Below are 18,684 nucleotides of genomic sequence, written 5' to 3'. Positions count from 1 at the left end.
TAAAGAATCGCAGATGTCAGTCTACATTGTGTATACAAAATCTAGATGTTGAGTTAAACTTTTAAAGAGGTAAAATAATCTGTTAAAATACTGTCAGTATTTCAATTGGCATGCTTCTGAATTTTTGGCATTTTGATAACTCTATAGAAGTCTTAATCTCAAAGAGACAAAACCTTCATGAATCTGGATCTCCATCAGCTGACAGAATTATTTTTATTGTTTTGAAATGTATATTTTAAGTTACTTCTTTACAAAGATGCTAAAAGACCTTAAGATGAAGAAGATATTTAGTAGAAGCAAATATACATTAACAGAATCATTTTAACCAAGCACAAAACAGGGATCAAAACTGACACACATGGATATATGAACCCAAATAAATGCAGTCCTTCAACAGTTCAACCAAACAGAAAAAAAATGCTTGAGAGTGTTGTAATAGAGGATGAAGAGCAATAGTTAAAAAAACAAGAACTCGGTATATGCAATTATATCACAGTTAACCAGGCAGAACTAGTGTACCCATACAGCTAACTGAAATTTCTAAAACCAGTACACTATGTAATCTACAGTATTCAAATCTTGTGTATGATACGTATAGACCATGTACTATTTGGCTGTGAACTTACACCAGAAGTTTAAAGAACTTCTAGTAAGACATAAACATAGACATAAACATTGTTTCAGTATTTCCTGTCCTGTCAAAAATCAATCCCATCTAAACTTTCAACATTGTATTTGCCCTGTTGGTATAAAAGCCAACTCTATAAAAACTCTAACAAAAATCTTGGGAAAGAAACTGAATTGATACATCTGAAATTGCTCTACTCAGGCCATTTCTGGGACTGCTTCTTGGCTTAAAGTATAATATGCCAACACCCAAAAGACCCAGAGTACTGAAATAATGCCAGGAAGAACAGTTTTAATTGTTTTTTTAAGTTAAAAGAAAAAGCCAAAGAACATACAGCAATTCTGAGGTATGCTTCTCAGAAGTCAGCTCACTGAGGTGACATATACATTCTGCACTAATCAAAACTTCCTACAGGCTTGCCTCAAGTAGAGTTTATTGCAGTAAAGCAGCTGTATGTGAAAATGGGCCACCAGGAGAATGCTCAGTCCAACTTCTGCTAGAGGAATTTCTGTAATAACAAATGTCCCATCACAACATAAATATTTATCAGGAAGCTTTTTAAAACAGCTAGTCACATCAAATACAATAGGAACAGTAAGAGAAGTGTGAGAAAACTTCATTCATTCTGGACTTTGCACTTTTAATCAATGCTGTAACATAAACTGCTTTAATTGAATACCATTCTTTAGTATCTCTACCTTCCACAGGCTTGGACAGTAAAAGTAAGAATGTATTAGCTACTGAAGAATATTTGTGTTCTTCTTGAAATCCAGGCAAATTAGACTGAGACAGGATACAAATTTACTAGTTTGGCAAGGATGTATATTTCAAGAGTAGCTGTACGTAAGAGGTGACTTTATATTTTGCTTCTTCTGATATATTTGCATTGAGCAACTGGGCTGGAAAGGGCCATCTAGACTATTATCCTGCTTGTGATAGATACTATTAGATGTTTAGGGCAAGGATAAATAAGCATTGCATTTTTTTCTAAGGGCCCTGAGGGACACAGTAGGCCTTAATAGCTCTGAGCAATCTCTTGTGTTTCACACTCATGCCAAATGGGCCAAGGAGCCCCTTTAAGCTCAGACCTGGGCTTAATCCTGAGCTATGTTGTAGTACCTGTCTCTGGCTACCTTGCCTGTTGCTCCTGACTAGACCCTTGAATTGGTGCTGTACCTGGTTCATAACTTGCTTTGTCTGGGGCTGTTGACGGACTTGACTACCCGGTTCTGCTAGGATCCTGGCTCCCACCAGTGAGGGCACCCCCTGTGTTTCAGTCATCCTTGGCTCCTGGCCCATTCTCACTTGTTGAGTTCCCACACTTGCTGCCAATGTTGTAACTGTACCTCCACTACCTTTTAGTATTTCTCCTTTGTAGGCTGCCTGAACTGAGGGACTCTAATTACATCACAGCAGATGTATCACTAATAGTGTTTTCAGGACCTTTCTTTATTGACCCTGTTTTTAAGGTAGCTATACAAAAAACACCTCAGACTCTTGACTATTGGGAAGGCATACATTTGTTTAAGTGCTAGAAGAAAAACTCTGTACCAAGCATATATAAAGAAACCATTACTAACATCAGACTTCTAGCAGGCATTACTTGTTACATTGATATGCTCTACTATATAGAAATTGATTGATAACAAAAAAAAAATGATAGAGTATGGAGTAGAATGGGTTTGTATATGTATGTGCTAAATACAGGTAGTCGGGTAGACAAATGTATCTAATAACTTGACTACAACTTTTCAGAGATTGTGTCTTAATTGTTCAATCTATATCAATCTCACCAAATATACACTCAATGCTTTCCAGTGCATGTTCTCTAGTAGACGATCCGTGAACAGCATTAGACAAAATATCTTGTGCAAACAGAGCCCGAATTGATTCAGGAGAGCTCTCTTTTGCCACTTCTGGATCTGTTGGACCCATTAGTTGCCTCCATTCTTGCACAGCATTTTCCTTTGTTAAGACCATTACCACTGATGGGCCCCTGTAAAATCAATATATGAAAGTTCTTCCACTATTCTGAGAGGCAGAGTTAGCTGTAACTTCAGAGGTACTGTGAAGGGTTATGTTAAGCGTTATGCTATCTAAATAATGTTAAACTGTTTAAATTTTAAAATGTAATTCTGGAATGTTTTGTTTAAGACAATATAAAACTTCTGATATCTGTATTTGAAAATCACAAAGATTATGATGATCAGCTATTTGAATTTTGACTTCTTGTCCTAAAAATGCTCTTATCAAATAATTTCTGAAGCAAGAAAACACACATCATTATCAACAGCTATACTAAAAGTATTACGAGAAAAATATTTGTCCCTCATGGGAAAAACAAGGATTCCATCATAAAAGAGTTCTTTGAGAAGCAAAGCCAAAATAACAGTCACTGTCCATAAATTTGGAAAGAACTGCAAATTTTCCTTTTAAGGAAGGGCATTCCATGCTAAAAGGTAATCATAAAACTTAAAAACAAAACAAAACACACAAAACATTAAACTTGACAGAAAGAGTAACAGAGTGTAACATCCTCAGCCCACTTTGAGTGTTGCATGTTTTGTTGGCTCTGAAAATTCAAAGTTATGATGCATATTTGCATAACTATAGCTAGACACTTACTCAGTCATACGTGCCACTAACTCTTCAAAAAAAGGTTTTCCTTCGTGATCCTTATAAAACTGTGTAGCCATTTCACGAGTTAAAGCTTTCTCTTTAATCTTTGAGATGGTAAACCCAGCATCTTTGACTTTTTGCATGATGTCATCTAGGTGAATAACAAGCAAATTCATTCTTTCTTGATTAAAGAAGTTTAGATTGAAATGTACAATAAACCACTGTCAATGGACTAAATTATCTCTATACAGGTGACAAACTCAGACTGTTGCAAACTATACTAACAGCATTCATTGCTATTTCTGACTTTGGACAGAATGTGGAATGTAGTAATAATACTACATTACACACCAGCTGGCCTGATAAAATCAATCTGGATTGTAACAAGAGGGGAAGAAAGACTTATAAAAACCAACAAGAATTAACAATTAAAAAGACTACAAAACTTGTCAGGGGAGAAAAGAAGAATGCCAACAAGAGGCTCTGAATACAGTGGTAAAAAATAATAATAATAATAAAAAAAAATGCAAGCAAAATTTTAGGTAAGATTCCAAACTCATAATGTTCTCTTTACTTTAACCTTTCCTCCTTATTCCCTTTGTCTGATGTCAAGTTAAGCCAAGTATGGGAATGCATCTAATCCAGCAATGTCTCCTTTTTAGTCAGTAGAGACAACTGTCTGAAATCAGTAGCATGACTTCAGAAGGCCTTTCTCTCTAATAAAAAATGCTGGACAGGTAGTTTGGACAAATTCTTGGCTTTTAAACATTTTAATTTAGCTGAGAACTCTCTCACTTCAATTCACCAGTATTCTTGTGAAGAAGAGCTATAGGCTATTTAAGCAAAGGAAATGTCATATTTGAGATCTCAATATGAATTATGCAAGTCCTGTAAAAGCATTTATCTGCTTGGTAAAAGCATCTCAGAGAATAAAAAAAAATGCATCTGACATGATTTACTGTGGTGTATATTGCTAAAATTTTGGATAAATAACATCTGGAGACATAGCCCATGCCTTCTAGATCACTTACCTTTATGCTTCTTAGCAGCATCAGGTTTGATCAATGCCAAAGTGTGCTCCTGAGGGAAGAAGAACTCTAATTCCTTCTGAGCATCATTAGGTGAAGAACTACCATGCAGCTGATTAATTGGTACATTGTCGAGTGCATACTGTGCACGTAAACTAAGAGTCATGAAAACAGGGAAATTATGTAAAGGAATAGCCATCCTGAGCTTTAGCTATGACTAACCTGAACCCAATAAATACAAATAGAAGTTGATTTGGCCACTGAAGTGCTTGACAGTCTCTCTGTAGATGTAAGAAGCATTCACTGTCTACAGAAAGAGCAATCAACTTTTCAATTAACCAGATGAAATATGAATACTTTCCTTCCCAACTGTCATTCTATTATATTTCCAAGATAATACCAGGTCTTGCTTTGTGAAACAACATTTCTGTCAACAATAAGTATTGTGATACCACAGCAGTTTCTTAGGACAATACTACAAGCAGGTGAAACCTAGCTATTCCTTTATAAAATGTTTTGAAGAAACTCAGCCACAAATAACATAAATCATCAATGAAAGGTTTTCATTTAGCTAAGAAAACAGGCATCCAGACTAAAAAATATCAGTGCAATAGTTACAAGAAAACCTTAACAAGCTCCAGAAATATACATCAGCTTCCAGACGATGGCACTATAGTTACACCAGCTGGAATGTGGTATTCATTGACTTGAAGAATATGAAAGTAAATTAAAACTGTGAACGATGGTTTAAGTATTACCTGTTCGGATTTTCCTTCTTAGCCTCTTCAACAGTCTTTGGACCTAATAAATTCCTCCAGTGTGCTACAGCATTTTCTCGTGTTAGAGCAAGTACAAGAGTTGGACCACTGTAAAGTGGAAAACTGGCATTAAGAACACCAAATATTAAACTCTTTGTAATTTGTAAAAAGAATTTAATTTTATATGGTCCACACAAGGAAAACGACCCCTAGTACTGGAGGATTTTAAAATTATCTCTGTTCAAACAGCTACAGTCTGATAAAACCTTATGGAGATTAAATGAATTTATATTTCAAAGTTACTCAATGTTACCACAACACCAATAACATTACAGAATTGGGCTATGTCTTTATTACTAGACATAAAAATGCTGATCAGCTCCTAAACTTTTGTATTTGTCCCAGGTATGTTCCAACTTCACGTGAAGACAATATCCAAATATGATTTATTTTCCACTCCGAGGAGTCCATCACACAATCTAGATAAAGACTATAGAGTCCTCCTATAAACAATCTAAATGAAGCCTTTCAGAGCACAGCTCAAATGTTTTCACCCAGATCAATGGAATTGGCCACTGACTTCAACATCTTACATATGGAGGTATGGAGTCACTAGAAATTTTTAAAAATCTGATCTGTGTACTGTATTTGGGAATTATCTCATTATCTACAGTTTTCTGATCCTGTGTTGAGTTTTACTAAACTCTCAGATAAGATGGTATCTTACAGCCCTAATAATAATTCAGGTTAATTATTTGTTGTGTGTGTTCAGTCTCATTTCTACATCTGTACTTTCCTTTTTCATTCACCTTACCTGGTCATTTCCTCTAGCAGGAAAGGGAAGTAGTCTTCATTTTCATGCTCTTTATAAAATTCACGTGCTTGTTCTTCAGATAGGTTTATTTCTTTCTGCATTGCTATTTCAAAGCCATCATCCTTTATTCTTTGTATAATAGAATCTGTTTAAAATATTGAAATAATGCTAAATTACCATCCATTCATTAACTAAACACTTTTGCAGAAATGACACGGGCTTTCTAATAACTATCTTAAATTTTTACAAATTAATTAATTTCTTAACTGAAGATCAGAAAACTAATTTAAAGAAACTGCTAAAAGGCTTCAGTAGTTGCCTGGACACTCACGAAGTTGATGTGGATGGCAAAATGGCTTTTCTAAGCAACATACTGTATAGTGATCAAGAAAATAAATATACAAGGAGAGGCCAAAATTGTAGTCTTTCAAATCTCTAAATTATTTCCAGTACAGAAATTCTAGAATTAGAACGGAACTAGCTAGATTCTAGTAAGAAAGGCAAATATAAATTAGAAGAAAAGTAAACTTGTTTGGATGGAGCTTCATACTAATGCAGCAGATTTTCTGATCCAATCTGTAAAAATCTTATCTGTATAGGCCTATGTATGCAGCATAGAACACCCTGGGTCAGATCTTTTTCACTCTTGACATTGATCTACCTGCCAAGGCAAGGATCAACTACTACATTATGGTTAGAAGTATGTTTCCCTGTAGTATACTTAAATATGCTAACTTCTCTAAGAGGTTGTCTATAAAAATTTCATCCAGATATGCAACCTAAAGATATTATTGAAAAGTCAACCAAAGGAACAAAATAATTTTGACATTTATATTCTAAATTTATCAAACATATCAGCCATGTAGCTTTTTTCGTGATAAAGATTACTGTTAACTTAAAGCTGAGAAGAAAAGATCATCTAACAACATTTCATTAGTAGTGTTAGCATTTCTGAAATTCAAATTGAGACTTTTAATGCCCTTGATAGAAAATGAAGTTATTAAAACTTACCTCGTCTTTCTCTTAGGAGACAAGGTCTAACTAAGGCCAAAGTCTTTTCAAATTTTTGCTCTGTCTTATTTTGACCAAAATTAGGGAAAAAGAAGGCAAGTTGCCTGCTGGCATCTTCTATACTGCTTTGCACATCACACATATTTAATATACTCTTAGTTTCTGGAGTTTCTTCCAGTCTAATGAGACAAAATTTTATCATATTTAAGTCCCTGTATACATTTTGATGTTGTGATAACAGCTGACTTGATGAAAATGTACTTTCTTAAAGTTTAGTGAAACAAAAGAATAGAAAACCAAATGCAGATTTTATTTAAATCAGATTCATAATTGAAGTAATGTTTCTGAGAAATATTTCTATTGAGAAATATATCTCAAAAAGTTCATTGTCATATGCTATAAAAGAGAAATCTGTCATGCAGCTTTTCTAATTCCCCTCTAGCTTCTTCAGAATAGTTTCTCTGTTTCACTAGACAGAATTACTACTGACAAGTGTACAGTGTATAATGAATGACCAGAAAAAGGATTATGCTTAATTCATGTAAAGCATTATCCTAAGAACAACTGCACTACAAAATTCTCTTTATCAGAGATTCTTTCATTGCCTGTAACTCTAAGGTTTATTTAGCAATGTATATACACTTACTCTAGACCACCCAGAAAAAATACAATATTCTTTGATTGCACTAAATCAACTCAAAAAGGGGTTCAGCAGGTATCACCAAAAATATAGACTATTTCAATAGGTTCTTTTTTGGAACGAATTATGCAAATTTTTGCTGCTTTCTGTAAATAGCAATATAAAACTCGATCCCAAATTTGTATTTTTGTGAACACTCTATTGTCTTGTGCTGTGTATACTACTAACTTTCCATTACAAATTCTTTGCTAAATAGTTGGCATAAAAGAAAGACAGACTTTCCAAGACACCATGGTTGGGAACAGCAACTCCTTACAATGTATTTATGTACCTCAAAAAAAACAAAACAAAACAAAACAAAACAAAACAAAAAAAACCAACCAACTAACCAACCAAACAAACAAACAAACAAAAAAAACCAACAAAAACAAAACAAAACAACAACAACAAAAAACAAACAAACAAACAAAAAACGAAACGAAACAAAACAAAACAAACAAACAAACAAAACCCCTCCCACTTGTTTGCTCACTTTTACAGAGTGGTGCCAGGGAGCACAGCACGCTTCAGGTGTCCCCAGGTGTCACTTGGGTCACATCTACAGGTTCCCAGCATATATAAAAGTAAACATGGACAACATTCATTTTGCAGTGCTGGCAGTCACTTCGTCTTGGTGAATTAGTATGAAGTGGAACTGTATGGACCACACCAGCTCTAAGTACAGCACAGTTCCCCTTGGACAATCCACTCAAATTTAGTTCAGAATGAGCATGAGATCAGTGCCCTTTGCTTATTATCTTTCCCTAGGAATCACAGAGCGTCTATGTTCCCAAAGGATCTATGATTGCATTGTAGTGATGGTTCTGTGAAAGACCAGGTAAAGAACTTTGCCAGCTCCCTGGGCCCTGTGCACACATATGAATATAAGAACGAGTCTGTAAGAATGTTACTTTTATGGTGTATTTAAAATACTGTAACTTAATCACATATTCCAATTTTCATTGTTAGTTACCTTTCTGGCTTTTCTGACTCATCAGGAATGTTTTCAAGTGATTCATGTAGTTTTTTCCAGAGAGGAATAGCATCAGTTGCTTTTTTTTTAGAGATTACCAAAATGTGGCATGGTCCACTCATCATGAACTGAACAAAATCATCAAAATCAGGCTAAAAAACACAATTATTATTAATTTATTATTATTATTATTATTGCTATGAATTGCAGTAACTCTGACTTTATTATCAGAAATGAGAACATCCTTTTGTAAGTAACTAACGACACTCCCTTTTTACAATGGCATTAGCATATATTACTCAAAATCCTGTCAAACTGTTTGAAAGGGTTTTTGATCAATCATTTGAGCCAGGAAAATTATAAAATGCTTAAAATACAAGTAACTGAGATAAATGAAGTAATAAAAATACATTACAAAACTAGTACATGTTCTTTGAGGTTAAAGTGCAAACAACAAAAGAGAAGAAAATTATCTAGAAACTTGATGTGATCAAATGCTATGCTTGCAGTAGCACTTATGTGACATAACAAATTGCAATACAATTCAATGCAAATTTTTTGAAACTAAAAATCAGGTAGCTGGCTAAAAATATAGAGCACTTAAATGTTTGCAAGACATTTGTAGACTTTTCTGTTATTCTCTCTGCTATGTTCTTTTCACTCATCCAGTCTCAGTCTTCAATGCTGTGGATGGACATTTTCATCAGAAAATACCTTTGCAAGCTGTTGTAAGTTTTTCATCTTTTTTTCCTTTGTATATCATCTTTCTCTTCAATATTACTGATTTCCTCAGATAACCTTCACTCCTTCTATGCATTTGACTAAATCTTTTCTTTACCAGCCGCCCTCATCTGATTGTGTATGACATTTTTCCTTTAATAATATGAGGATGGAATATTCATATATATTGCTTTCAATTCATTGCTTTTCTCTTTCAGTTAGCTTCATATCTACACATCCACTTAACCCACTTCACAAGATGAAAAACCTCAAAAAACACAACCCTGATTGCATGCAAGCACAAAGACATTTAGTACAATGTATAAAGTAAGTATAGTGTTGTGACTTCAAAAGTACACTGGTTCATGTTAGAAGAAATCGATGTAGCTATTAGATGTGGCTATGGTGGTTTCATCACTAAAAAGAAACAATTTCTGCTGAAATATCTGAAGATACTAAGTCTATTAAACTTGATTCTCCATTCTGTTATAATAGGCATCCTCTGAACCTTTAACAAGATTGCACAGTATTAAACTGGGAAGAATCTTTCCCACTGAGCACAAAGAAAGCTATATTCTATATTGTCACTTTAACATATTTATTTTTCAGCTTAGAATTACACTTAAAGAATGGCAAATGATAGCTCCTCAATATGGACAAAGTCCTCTGAACTACTTCTCATAGTTCACAGTAGTTTTGTTATTCTCACTACTCTAATGTTGGCTACGATTTACTACAGCTACCAAGCTATATTTTTATAAGGCTCAGTAAGAAAAAAAAAGAGTGAGAACATTTTCTTTTTTGTTCTGTGTACAACATATTAAAAAATTACAGGATTTAAAAGCACATACAGTAACACTGATATATTTTATCTGCTGTTTTTCTTTATGTTTTTAGTGTTTGTTTGTTTTATTTTACCTGTTCTTTTTTCTTGGTATAGAATTCTCTGATTTGTTCTTCAGTTAGCATTTTCTCTTCTGATGCTGCAATGCCAAAGCCTGCATCTCTAATCTGCAATTACTCAGTTATTACTCAGTGGCATTTGAAAAAGGATACATACAATATTATACGTAAATCTAAAGATTGATTGACTTTGTATGGTATCTTAAATGCAAATTATCTGAAATATTCCAAACATAACTGCTATGTTTGCCTAACTAAAGTTCTATCTTTTCAAAGCACTTTGGTGAATTCAGGATAACAATGCCCACTATGTTGAAGGTTTTGGAAAATATAGTGTAGTTCAATGTATGCATTCATTCAGTGGTTAATAATTCTTTTTATTTAACATTGAATAAATATTTTTTACCATTGTGAATGATTAAAATTCAGCTACGTCTAAAATTGTTATTATAAATTGTATGATAATTGTAATAGTCATATTACTGCATATTTGTCAATAAATGTTGTAATAAAAATAGGCTAAACTTTTTGGCCACCATTATAAAGTTGATATACTTTAGAAACAGAAAAGATCAAAACTAAAATCTATTTTATGGTTATCTATTTTAAGTCACATTACTATACTAAATTAAAGTACATATGAGATGCACACTTACACAACCTGTATCAAAATTCATAGTCCCACTGATGTGATATTTATAACATATACCTATATCTAAACAATGAAGACACTATCCAGCCCCAATATTGATCATATGCCAATGTTAGTTTGCTTACCAGCACTCTCCTCTTTAAAAGTCCCTATGATGCTGCTGAGTGTTTCCAGATTGCCTTGACAAGGTTGAATGTGGAAACAGTATGGGTACACACCTCACAAGGCAGTGTAAAGACAGAGCCAATTAGCAGCTGCTCAGCTCCATTTAAATTGCTTTCAAACACTGCCTGCTTTTTTTGTCTTTATTGAACCATTTTTTTTTTCTGGCCAAGATAGAGTAAATGCAGAAACAAGAAATACAACACTCTGATTTTCCATCCTGCATACATCACAGACCCTCACATCATTTTAAATTTAACTTATATTCATGATATATATAATGTTATGATATTATTATTATTATTATTATTATTATTATTATTATTATTATTATTATTATTATTATTATTATTATTATTATTATTATTATTATTATTGTATCAGAATCAGTGCAAAATTCCTGTAATTAAAGTGAAAATACATATAGTATGATATTTTGGAAGGAAAGAGAATTTCTCTTCCCTGTGTGATTGCTTACATAAATGCTGAATCCATCAATGCACTGAGATTGTTATTATTAGTATACAGTCTCTGATTATAGTGATTACTAGTGCACGTAAATCACCCTTTCCATCTACAAGCATGTGTTTAGTCGTTTGTGAACACAAATATTTCCACAGTGAACCGATTAATTGTTTTAAATGTGCCTACATTTCTTAAAGATGCTGCACAGTCAGAAAAGGTATCTTCACCTGAAAGAATTAACTTCACCACCATAGTTTCTAGTCCTTATCTCTACTGAAATATGAGGAAAAAAAAGATCTACTTCTGCTTATAGATTTCATGTATCATTGATCTCCACAGTATGCCATAACTTACTGGCACAAAATATTAAAGCAACAGTATCAATTGGAATACTATATTATTTCAGGGCAAAATACTTGTTTTTACTATCCTTAACAGAGAGCCATTAACAAGCCTTTTTCTAAAACCTGGGAATAAATTAGGATCTATTTGATCATCCGTCTTATTATTATTCCACTGAAATAAACAGGATGAATGAATCTTTTCAAATTTTGTCTACCTTTTGTTTAATTTCTTCTACACGTCCTTCTAAGACATCATCAGGTTTTATAATTCCAACAGAGTATGTGACTTCTTCTGAAAATTTGAAAAAATAATATAGCAATTAATATATTTATCAAAATAAATACACAACCAAATTTTTCATTACTTGCAAGTAAATTTCTTTTAACACTTCTCCACTTTAATACTGAGATAGCCAAACAGTGGTTGCAATAAATAAATTACTCCAGCACTTAAAGCATGTCTCAGAGTGTGAGGTAGTACTTGGCCATCCCTGGAATCCACATTCTGGGTGAACAACTTGTGTTTTGGGTCATACGGTAGAGACATGTTCCACGTGCAGCTAGGTGCAGTGGAAAAACTACAGTTTAAGATGGATGATTTCTCTAGGGAGCTTTCTATGTACAGGACTAGAAATTTGAAAGGAATTAGTATTACAAAGGAAAACTCAATAAGTTAAAATCTTGTATGAGTATTGATTTCCAGTAAAATACACATTCCTTGTCATAGTAGATGTTTGATTCCTTAGCATTGTGGATTCTGAACTCATTTGCAATAAATAACTGTTGAAGTATATGAAAGACTTGCTCTAATCTAATCTTTAAAGCAAGAGGTGTTCCCAGTCATAGGCATACTATTGCAGCATCTGTAGCATACACATAACCACTAAATGACAGAAAGTGATCAAAGAAAATACAAACTATAAACTTTCTTTGAAGAATCTGAGGTTTACAGTTAAAGTGTTAGAATGTAATTCAATCAGATCTCAAACACTGTAGAAGCAGTTAATGGTAGCTGTAACGGAAATGCAGGACTAGTACTTCTTGCCAATACTAAAAAACGCTCATAGGCACCTGCAGATGTTAAGAAACATATTACCACAAAGTGTTGTGCACTGGGGCTTCTGAAGGACCCTAACTTGAAGCTGAATCCAAGCTGAAACTGTGCCCTGATTTACCTAAAGGAGGCCTACAGGAAAGCCAAGGAGAGACTCTGTCAGGGAGCATAGTGATAGGACAAGGAGTAACGGCTTTAAACTAAAAGAGGGGATTTTTAGATTAGATATAAGGAAGAGATTTCACTGTGAAGGTAAAGGTGAGGGGCAGGTTGCCCAGAGGAGCTGTAAATGCCCCATCCCTGAAAGTGTTCAAGCCCAGGCTGGATGGGGCCTTGGGCAACCTAATCTGGTGGGAGGTGTCCCTGCCAATGGCAGGGGGGTTGGAATTAAGTGATCCTTGGGGTCACTTCCAACTCAAACTGTTCTATGATTCTATTTTGTAGAGTATTTAGATTCTGTAGATTAGTGAGAAGTCTGTATATAATTTCTAAAGGATTTATAATACTGTATTACTAAATCTCAGAGGATTTATAAGTGAAAAAAAAGGCTAAAGCTGAGGTCAGGAACATGCCATTTGAACCATACAATAAAGAAGATATGAAGGGGAAGGAGAAGGTACATAACTTAATCCATGATAATGATGTAGTGCCTTATAACAAGAGAAAAAAAGGAAGATAAAGAAGAGAGAAAATGGAAAAACCTATTCCATTTCAACCTCGTAAAATGATAGTCTGCACATATACAAAGCAGGAACTTTAGAAGCTTCAGTAGCCATACATAAAAATAAGAATAGAAAAGACGTAGGTTCCAGCTCACAACAAGCTTGAAATAAATCTTAGATGTGAGCCTTAAATCTACTCTTGTGAAAGAGATAATTAAAAACAATCTGAGATACAAGGCATGCCATTCCTTCACAGATTAACTCTTTTAATCCTCACAGGTTGCACATCATACTGTTGTGGGTTTTGTTTTTTTGTTTGTTTGTTTGTTTTTCTGTAGAACATACAAATGTTGGCAAGCACCACCTCAGCAAAAGTACATCACTAATGCAGGAACTGTGTAGAAGTGAGTTTCAGGCACTAATATTGCACATGACGTGAACTCTGTTGGTTTGGAGAAAGGGGTTGAAAATAACTGATGACAGACCAATATCTTAATTCCTTAAAGAAGAAAACCTTCTGTCAGTTTGATATTTTCAGTCGTAACCTGCCATGTTATTAACTGAATCAAAGGACAGTCTATTGGAGCTTGGTGTACACAATTCCTAATCAAATAATTAAAAATATGTTTGTTCTTTTTTACTTTCTGTTAGCTTTTCTAAGTGTATTTACCCTCAGGTACAGTCTCCTCAATAGAATCTTCTGATGATTTTTCTTCTAGGAAAGTAAGTTCATCTACCTAAGGCAATTGCAAATAAAGGAGAAGTACATTACCATCGTGAAGCTGAAGTCATCAAACACAGCTCTCAGATCTTTAAAACACTTTTTCTTCATGTAGCAACATATTTGCTATCCAGGAAAGCCTGCAACTTGAAGACATTGGGCTAGTCTGATTTTTCTTACCTGGGCTATAGATTGCTAAAAGTTTCCTTTTACTGAAAGCAGAGTTCTTTCATCTCAATTTTCACTCAAAAAAATGAGACATGACTATTTCCCAAGTCTTTTTTTCATATGGTGAATTCTTACTAAGTCATATATGAAAAAATGTCAGTCCTTAAATATAAAAGGATAATGACTAAAACTAGTTTATCTTCTAGACATTTTGTTAGCAACCCATCCCTCCATTTCTCTGAATAACAGGGTGATCTGTAAACTTCTTCAGTTTCTAAAACGTACAATTTAAAAAAATAAATTATAAAAAAATCACGTGTCATTTATTACTAAGTAAAAAACACAAAAAAATAAACTTTGCAGAAAACACTATCATGGGCATTGAGAGAAACCATTGAAGTATAATAAAAATATTCTTCTATATTTAAATATATTTTTTGTGAGTATACCTCAGGGCGTTCCTTCTGTCCAGCTACAATTTCCCTCTCTTCTTGTACTAGTTCTGTTATTTTCTTACTTATAAGAGGAGCATTTGCACCTCTCACCATTTCAATAATTTTGCCATTCTGTAAAAGAGAAACTAAACTCTTAGTGAGTTTTTGTCACTTAGTTTACACATTTCCTTGAGTTTTGGAACATGCTATATTTTGTGTTGTCTTTTTTTTTTTTTTCTTTCCCCTAGCAACATCATAACTTGCTGTGCTCACTGAAGATAACACCAAAACTAATGCCTTAGCTGGTTCAGAATTACTATTATTTGTTTTCCACTTCTTCATTTCCTTTTTTTTGTCTCATTTTATGTATTTATTTTGAAGCTCATCAATAATAGTACATTTCAAAGTAAATGCAAATACCTGAAAGACTTCTGAAGGTATTGGTGTTCTTAGCCCGTAGTTGCTGAAATTCAAATCCTAGCACTGCCAAAATGAAAAGAAACCCCACAAACAACAACAACAACAACAAAAAGTCTTTCTGTACCCATCAATGAGACATTAAATGTATGAATCATTACAATTGCTAAAATGTAAGAAGGGCAATCTTTTTGCTTATTTTTTAAAAATTGAAGTGGAAGGAAATGTAATCTCTTTCTCTGAGGGAAAGTGTGCACAGAATAAGCATTTCAGTTAGCCAAATGTAGGCATTTTATGTGAGGCAACCCCAGAAAAACTTACTCTGATTTCTCAGCAACTACCAAAAATGTGGGTACCACAAATCTGCTGTGGCTATCTATATGTGCAACCACAATAAAAATGTGCTTGATAACTACAGATTTGGGCATGGGAAAGAGCATCAAGTAAACAACATCTGATAATACGATCCTATATAGTGTAAAATGTAAAGATATGACATATAGTTTCACATTTCTTTTTAATCTACTGAAACATTAATGTAAAAATAAGCAATGCATTAACAGAAAGCAATGTGGTGTACTTACAACACAAAAGAGAAACACAGGTTCACATCTATTCCTATATGGTTGCAGAGTCTCAATACTGTTAGCCTCTGCCTGAAGCGAGATGCAGAAAATTGTTTGCTTACATAAGTGTTTATATTTATGCATATATTTGTATGTATAAAAAAACATTTTGCCTGAAAGAAAACTGCCATCATCTATTGTGTTACATACTCTCACTATAATCTTAAATACAATTAGCAGTATTTATGCCACCTGCTGGTATTGAAGGAAAGGCTGGTTTGGTAATATGGGACTGGCTTCTCTTCATATTATAGCAGCTACTCAAGGAAAAATGTTACTTTAGTACTGTTTTTCCATGTATAAACGTACATAAATGAAGAAGTAGTATATGCAATCCTGACAAAAGAAATTTTCCACTTTATTAAGTTCTTTGCGATATGTGGTCAACTCAATGAAAAAGCACTTTAGATTACCTCTGAACATAACTTCCAAAAATTTCTGAACAAAAAACTGAACAAATAACTGAACAAAAATTCAAGGAACTTTGATCAAAAAATGGAAACTTTTCAGTAACATTAGAATGAATGATCTTGGTCAGTATCTGCAAGGAACTGAATCTGTGAAACAAATGTATCTAATTTAAATATGATATATATGCCTCCTATATACATAATATATATATAGAATATACAGAATACCAACTGCTAGTGTAGTGGAATATTTCTACCACTATAGTTTTGTGATCATTTATTTTCAATTCCCCCTTTTTGTTCTTTTAAAAAATGAAATACAAGGAAATATTTGCAAAAAAGATGCAACACTTTTTCAGGGATGTAAGAGTTCTAATGTGATAATAATGAACAAAATCAAAACTAACAAACAAAACCATACAGCTTGGCTTTTGAAAGTTTCTGCAACTCTCATCAAGGAAAAGAAAAGCTTGAGGATATTAGCTCCCTTTCTATTATGATTACATTATTAATAACTTTATTATTTGTTATTATTATTGTGAGCTCCCTTTCTATTAGTATTTCTGGATGTGGTACTTAGGAACATAGCTGAGTGGGTGATAGTGGAGTTAAGGTGATGCTTGGACCAGATGATCTTGGAGGTATTTTCCAACCATAATGATTCTATGATTCTATTATAATTTCTTCCATACTTACTACCTATTCTAATCTACCTCTGAACAAAGCCATATAAGGAGATATTGAGAATAAAAGGCAACCAGGCCAAAATTGTAGTGACTGAATTGGTATAAAGAAAGTAAAATGACAACTCTGTAAATGCATGCAGAAAAAAAGATACATCTAACATAAACTAGAATTCAAATTCCATATATAAGTTACATACTTACCACTGCAAAATGCAACACATCATCTTCACTAAACTCATTCTTCAGTTTTCTGAATAAATTTACCACAGCTTTGCAAGGACCACACCAAGCTTGATATACATCTATTACTAAAATATAATATTTTGGAATTACAGACTGCTGACTTGTGTAATTTATAAAATGAAACATACTTTGTGTGTTGGAATAGTACTGAGAAGGCAGTCGCATGCATCCTCCAGTCCTCTTCTAGTTAATGGACACTTCATGTATACATCTATGTATTGATTATACTTCATGTATACTTCATGTACACATCAATATATACATATCATGGTTTCCTCTAGTACTTCAATTACTTCTGACATCAGCAATCTACTTGCAATAGTTTTTGAGATGAATAACCCAAACAACTACATTTCTCTCTTATATTCTTTTTCTGTTTGATTCTTCTTTTTCTTTTCAGAATATTGCTTTTCCCCTTCATAAGCCAATTTCTTTCCCATCATCAGTCTTTTGTAGATTTCATCCCACTACAGATTTGTTCCCTCTACCCAGATACAATTCCTAGGAAACCTAGGTGTTATTATTGGACTCAGTGAACTGAAAACTGGGAGAATACAGCAGATGCACTCTCAGAATGCTGTCTGATTAACTGCTGAGTATAACTGTATAGTATTAATGTAGGCCCTATGAGATTTCAGGGAAAAAAAACTTCCACAGAAATGTCGTACTGCCTACCGTACAAAATATGATATTGGAATGGCATTTTCTAAACATCAGTGTATAAAACTGGATAAAATAATGTAAAGTATGATTTATGATGTATTTATTTATTATGGAAGATATAAATTATTCATAAGCACAACATACCCATTTAAAATATATTAATATAACCATTTAGAGGACAATATGGCACTAGTCTTCTAGCTGTATGTATTACATATCAGACAATATATGAGAAACTGTATATGTCAAGAAAGAATAATAGTTAGTACCTACTACACCTTTTGTCAGCAACATTTCATCCCACTGATTTTGATTGGTTATTGTGGTCTGAAATAAAATGGATTGACATTTTAACATCTTTAAAAGGCAAGAAAATGATAATCTTTTCATCTCTAGAATTAAGTAATTAGGATTTATACCTGAAGTTGGATTTCTTTCTTCTTGCCTGACATATTCCTGTGATTACAGGAAACATATCAAAACACAAAGCACATTTAACATTTTTTTAAAGAAAAGCAAGCCTTATCTGTGACATGTAGAACTGACTTATATGGATTTTTTTTCAACATAGCACTGTTTTCTGATTCCCTTAAAATTTTAACTCCTCTGAAGTCCCTACTGCAATGGAAGTTAGCACTCTACATCGGCATTCTGTGGAGCAATATGCAAGTTGTGGAACCAAAATAGCACAGGAAACAATAAAATTCAGCTTCTTGACCTGTTAAGGCCTTTAGAATTATTTGGTCTCAAGCACTGCTCAAATTCATAATTGCTGTGATAAGAATGACCAAAAGGACCTGGATGTCAATTGCTGTGACAGTGAACTATTTCAAAGAAAAAAAAA

At 33.5% G+C, this 18,684-nt stretch overlaps 1 protein-coding gene across 1 annotated transcript; it reads right to left on the bottom strand.

Annotated features, from left to right (window-relative positions):
- Window positions 1-449: 449 nt before the first annotated feature.
- NME8 (NME/NM23 family member 8) lies at window positions 450-18,292 on the bottom strand. Its single transcript, XM_068672943.1, has 15 exons — window positions 18,260-18,292; window positions 18,110-18,167; window positions 17,136-17,242; window positions 15,797-15,868; window positions 14,811-14,927; window positions 14,143-14,209; window positions 11,972-12,048; window positions 10,149-10,241; window positions 8,511-8,662; window positions 6,859-7,037; window positions 5,848-5,992; window positions 5,034-5,141; window positions 4,279-4,430; window positions 3,254-3,398; window positions 450-2,624 (listed from the first exon to the last, which is right to left on the bottom strand). The coding sequence occupies exons 1-15, from the start codon at window positions 18,290-18,292 to the stop codon at window positions 2,402-2,404; spliced, it is 1,728 nt and encodes a 575-aa protein (XP_068529044.1). The 3' UTR covers window positions 450-2,401.
- Between the last annotated feature and the right edge of the window lie 392 nt (window positions 18,293-18,684).

Source organism: Anas acuta, chromosome 2, assembly GCF_963932015.1.
Source record: "Anas acuta chromosome 2, bAnaAcu1.1, whole genome shotgun sequence".
Classification (NCBI taxonomy): Eukaryota; Metazoa; Chordata; class Aves; order Anseriformes; family Anatidae; genus Anas; species Anas acuta.
Note: the sequence above shows the minus strand (reverse complement) of the source record. Positions and strands in the feature narration are given on the sequence as shown.

Excerpts from the sequence above, each read along its gene's own strand:
- NME8 (XM_068672943.1), bottom strand. The coding sequence starts at position 18,292 with ATGTCAGGCAAGAAGAAAGAAATCCAACTTCAG. Across the intron at positions 5,142-5,847 it reads CTGCTAGAGGAAATGACCAG|TGGTCCAACTCTTGTACTTG; the intron begins GTAAGGTGAATG and ends TCCACTTTACAG. Across the intron at positions 4,431-5,033 it reads AAGAAGGAAAATCCGAACAG|TTTACGTGCACAGTATGCAC; the intron begins GTAATACTTAAA and ends CATGACTCTTAG.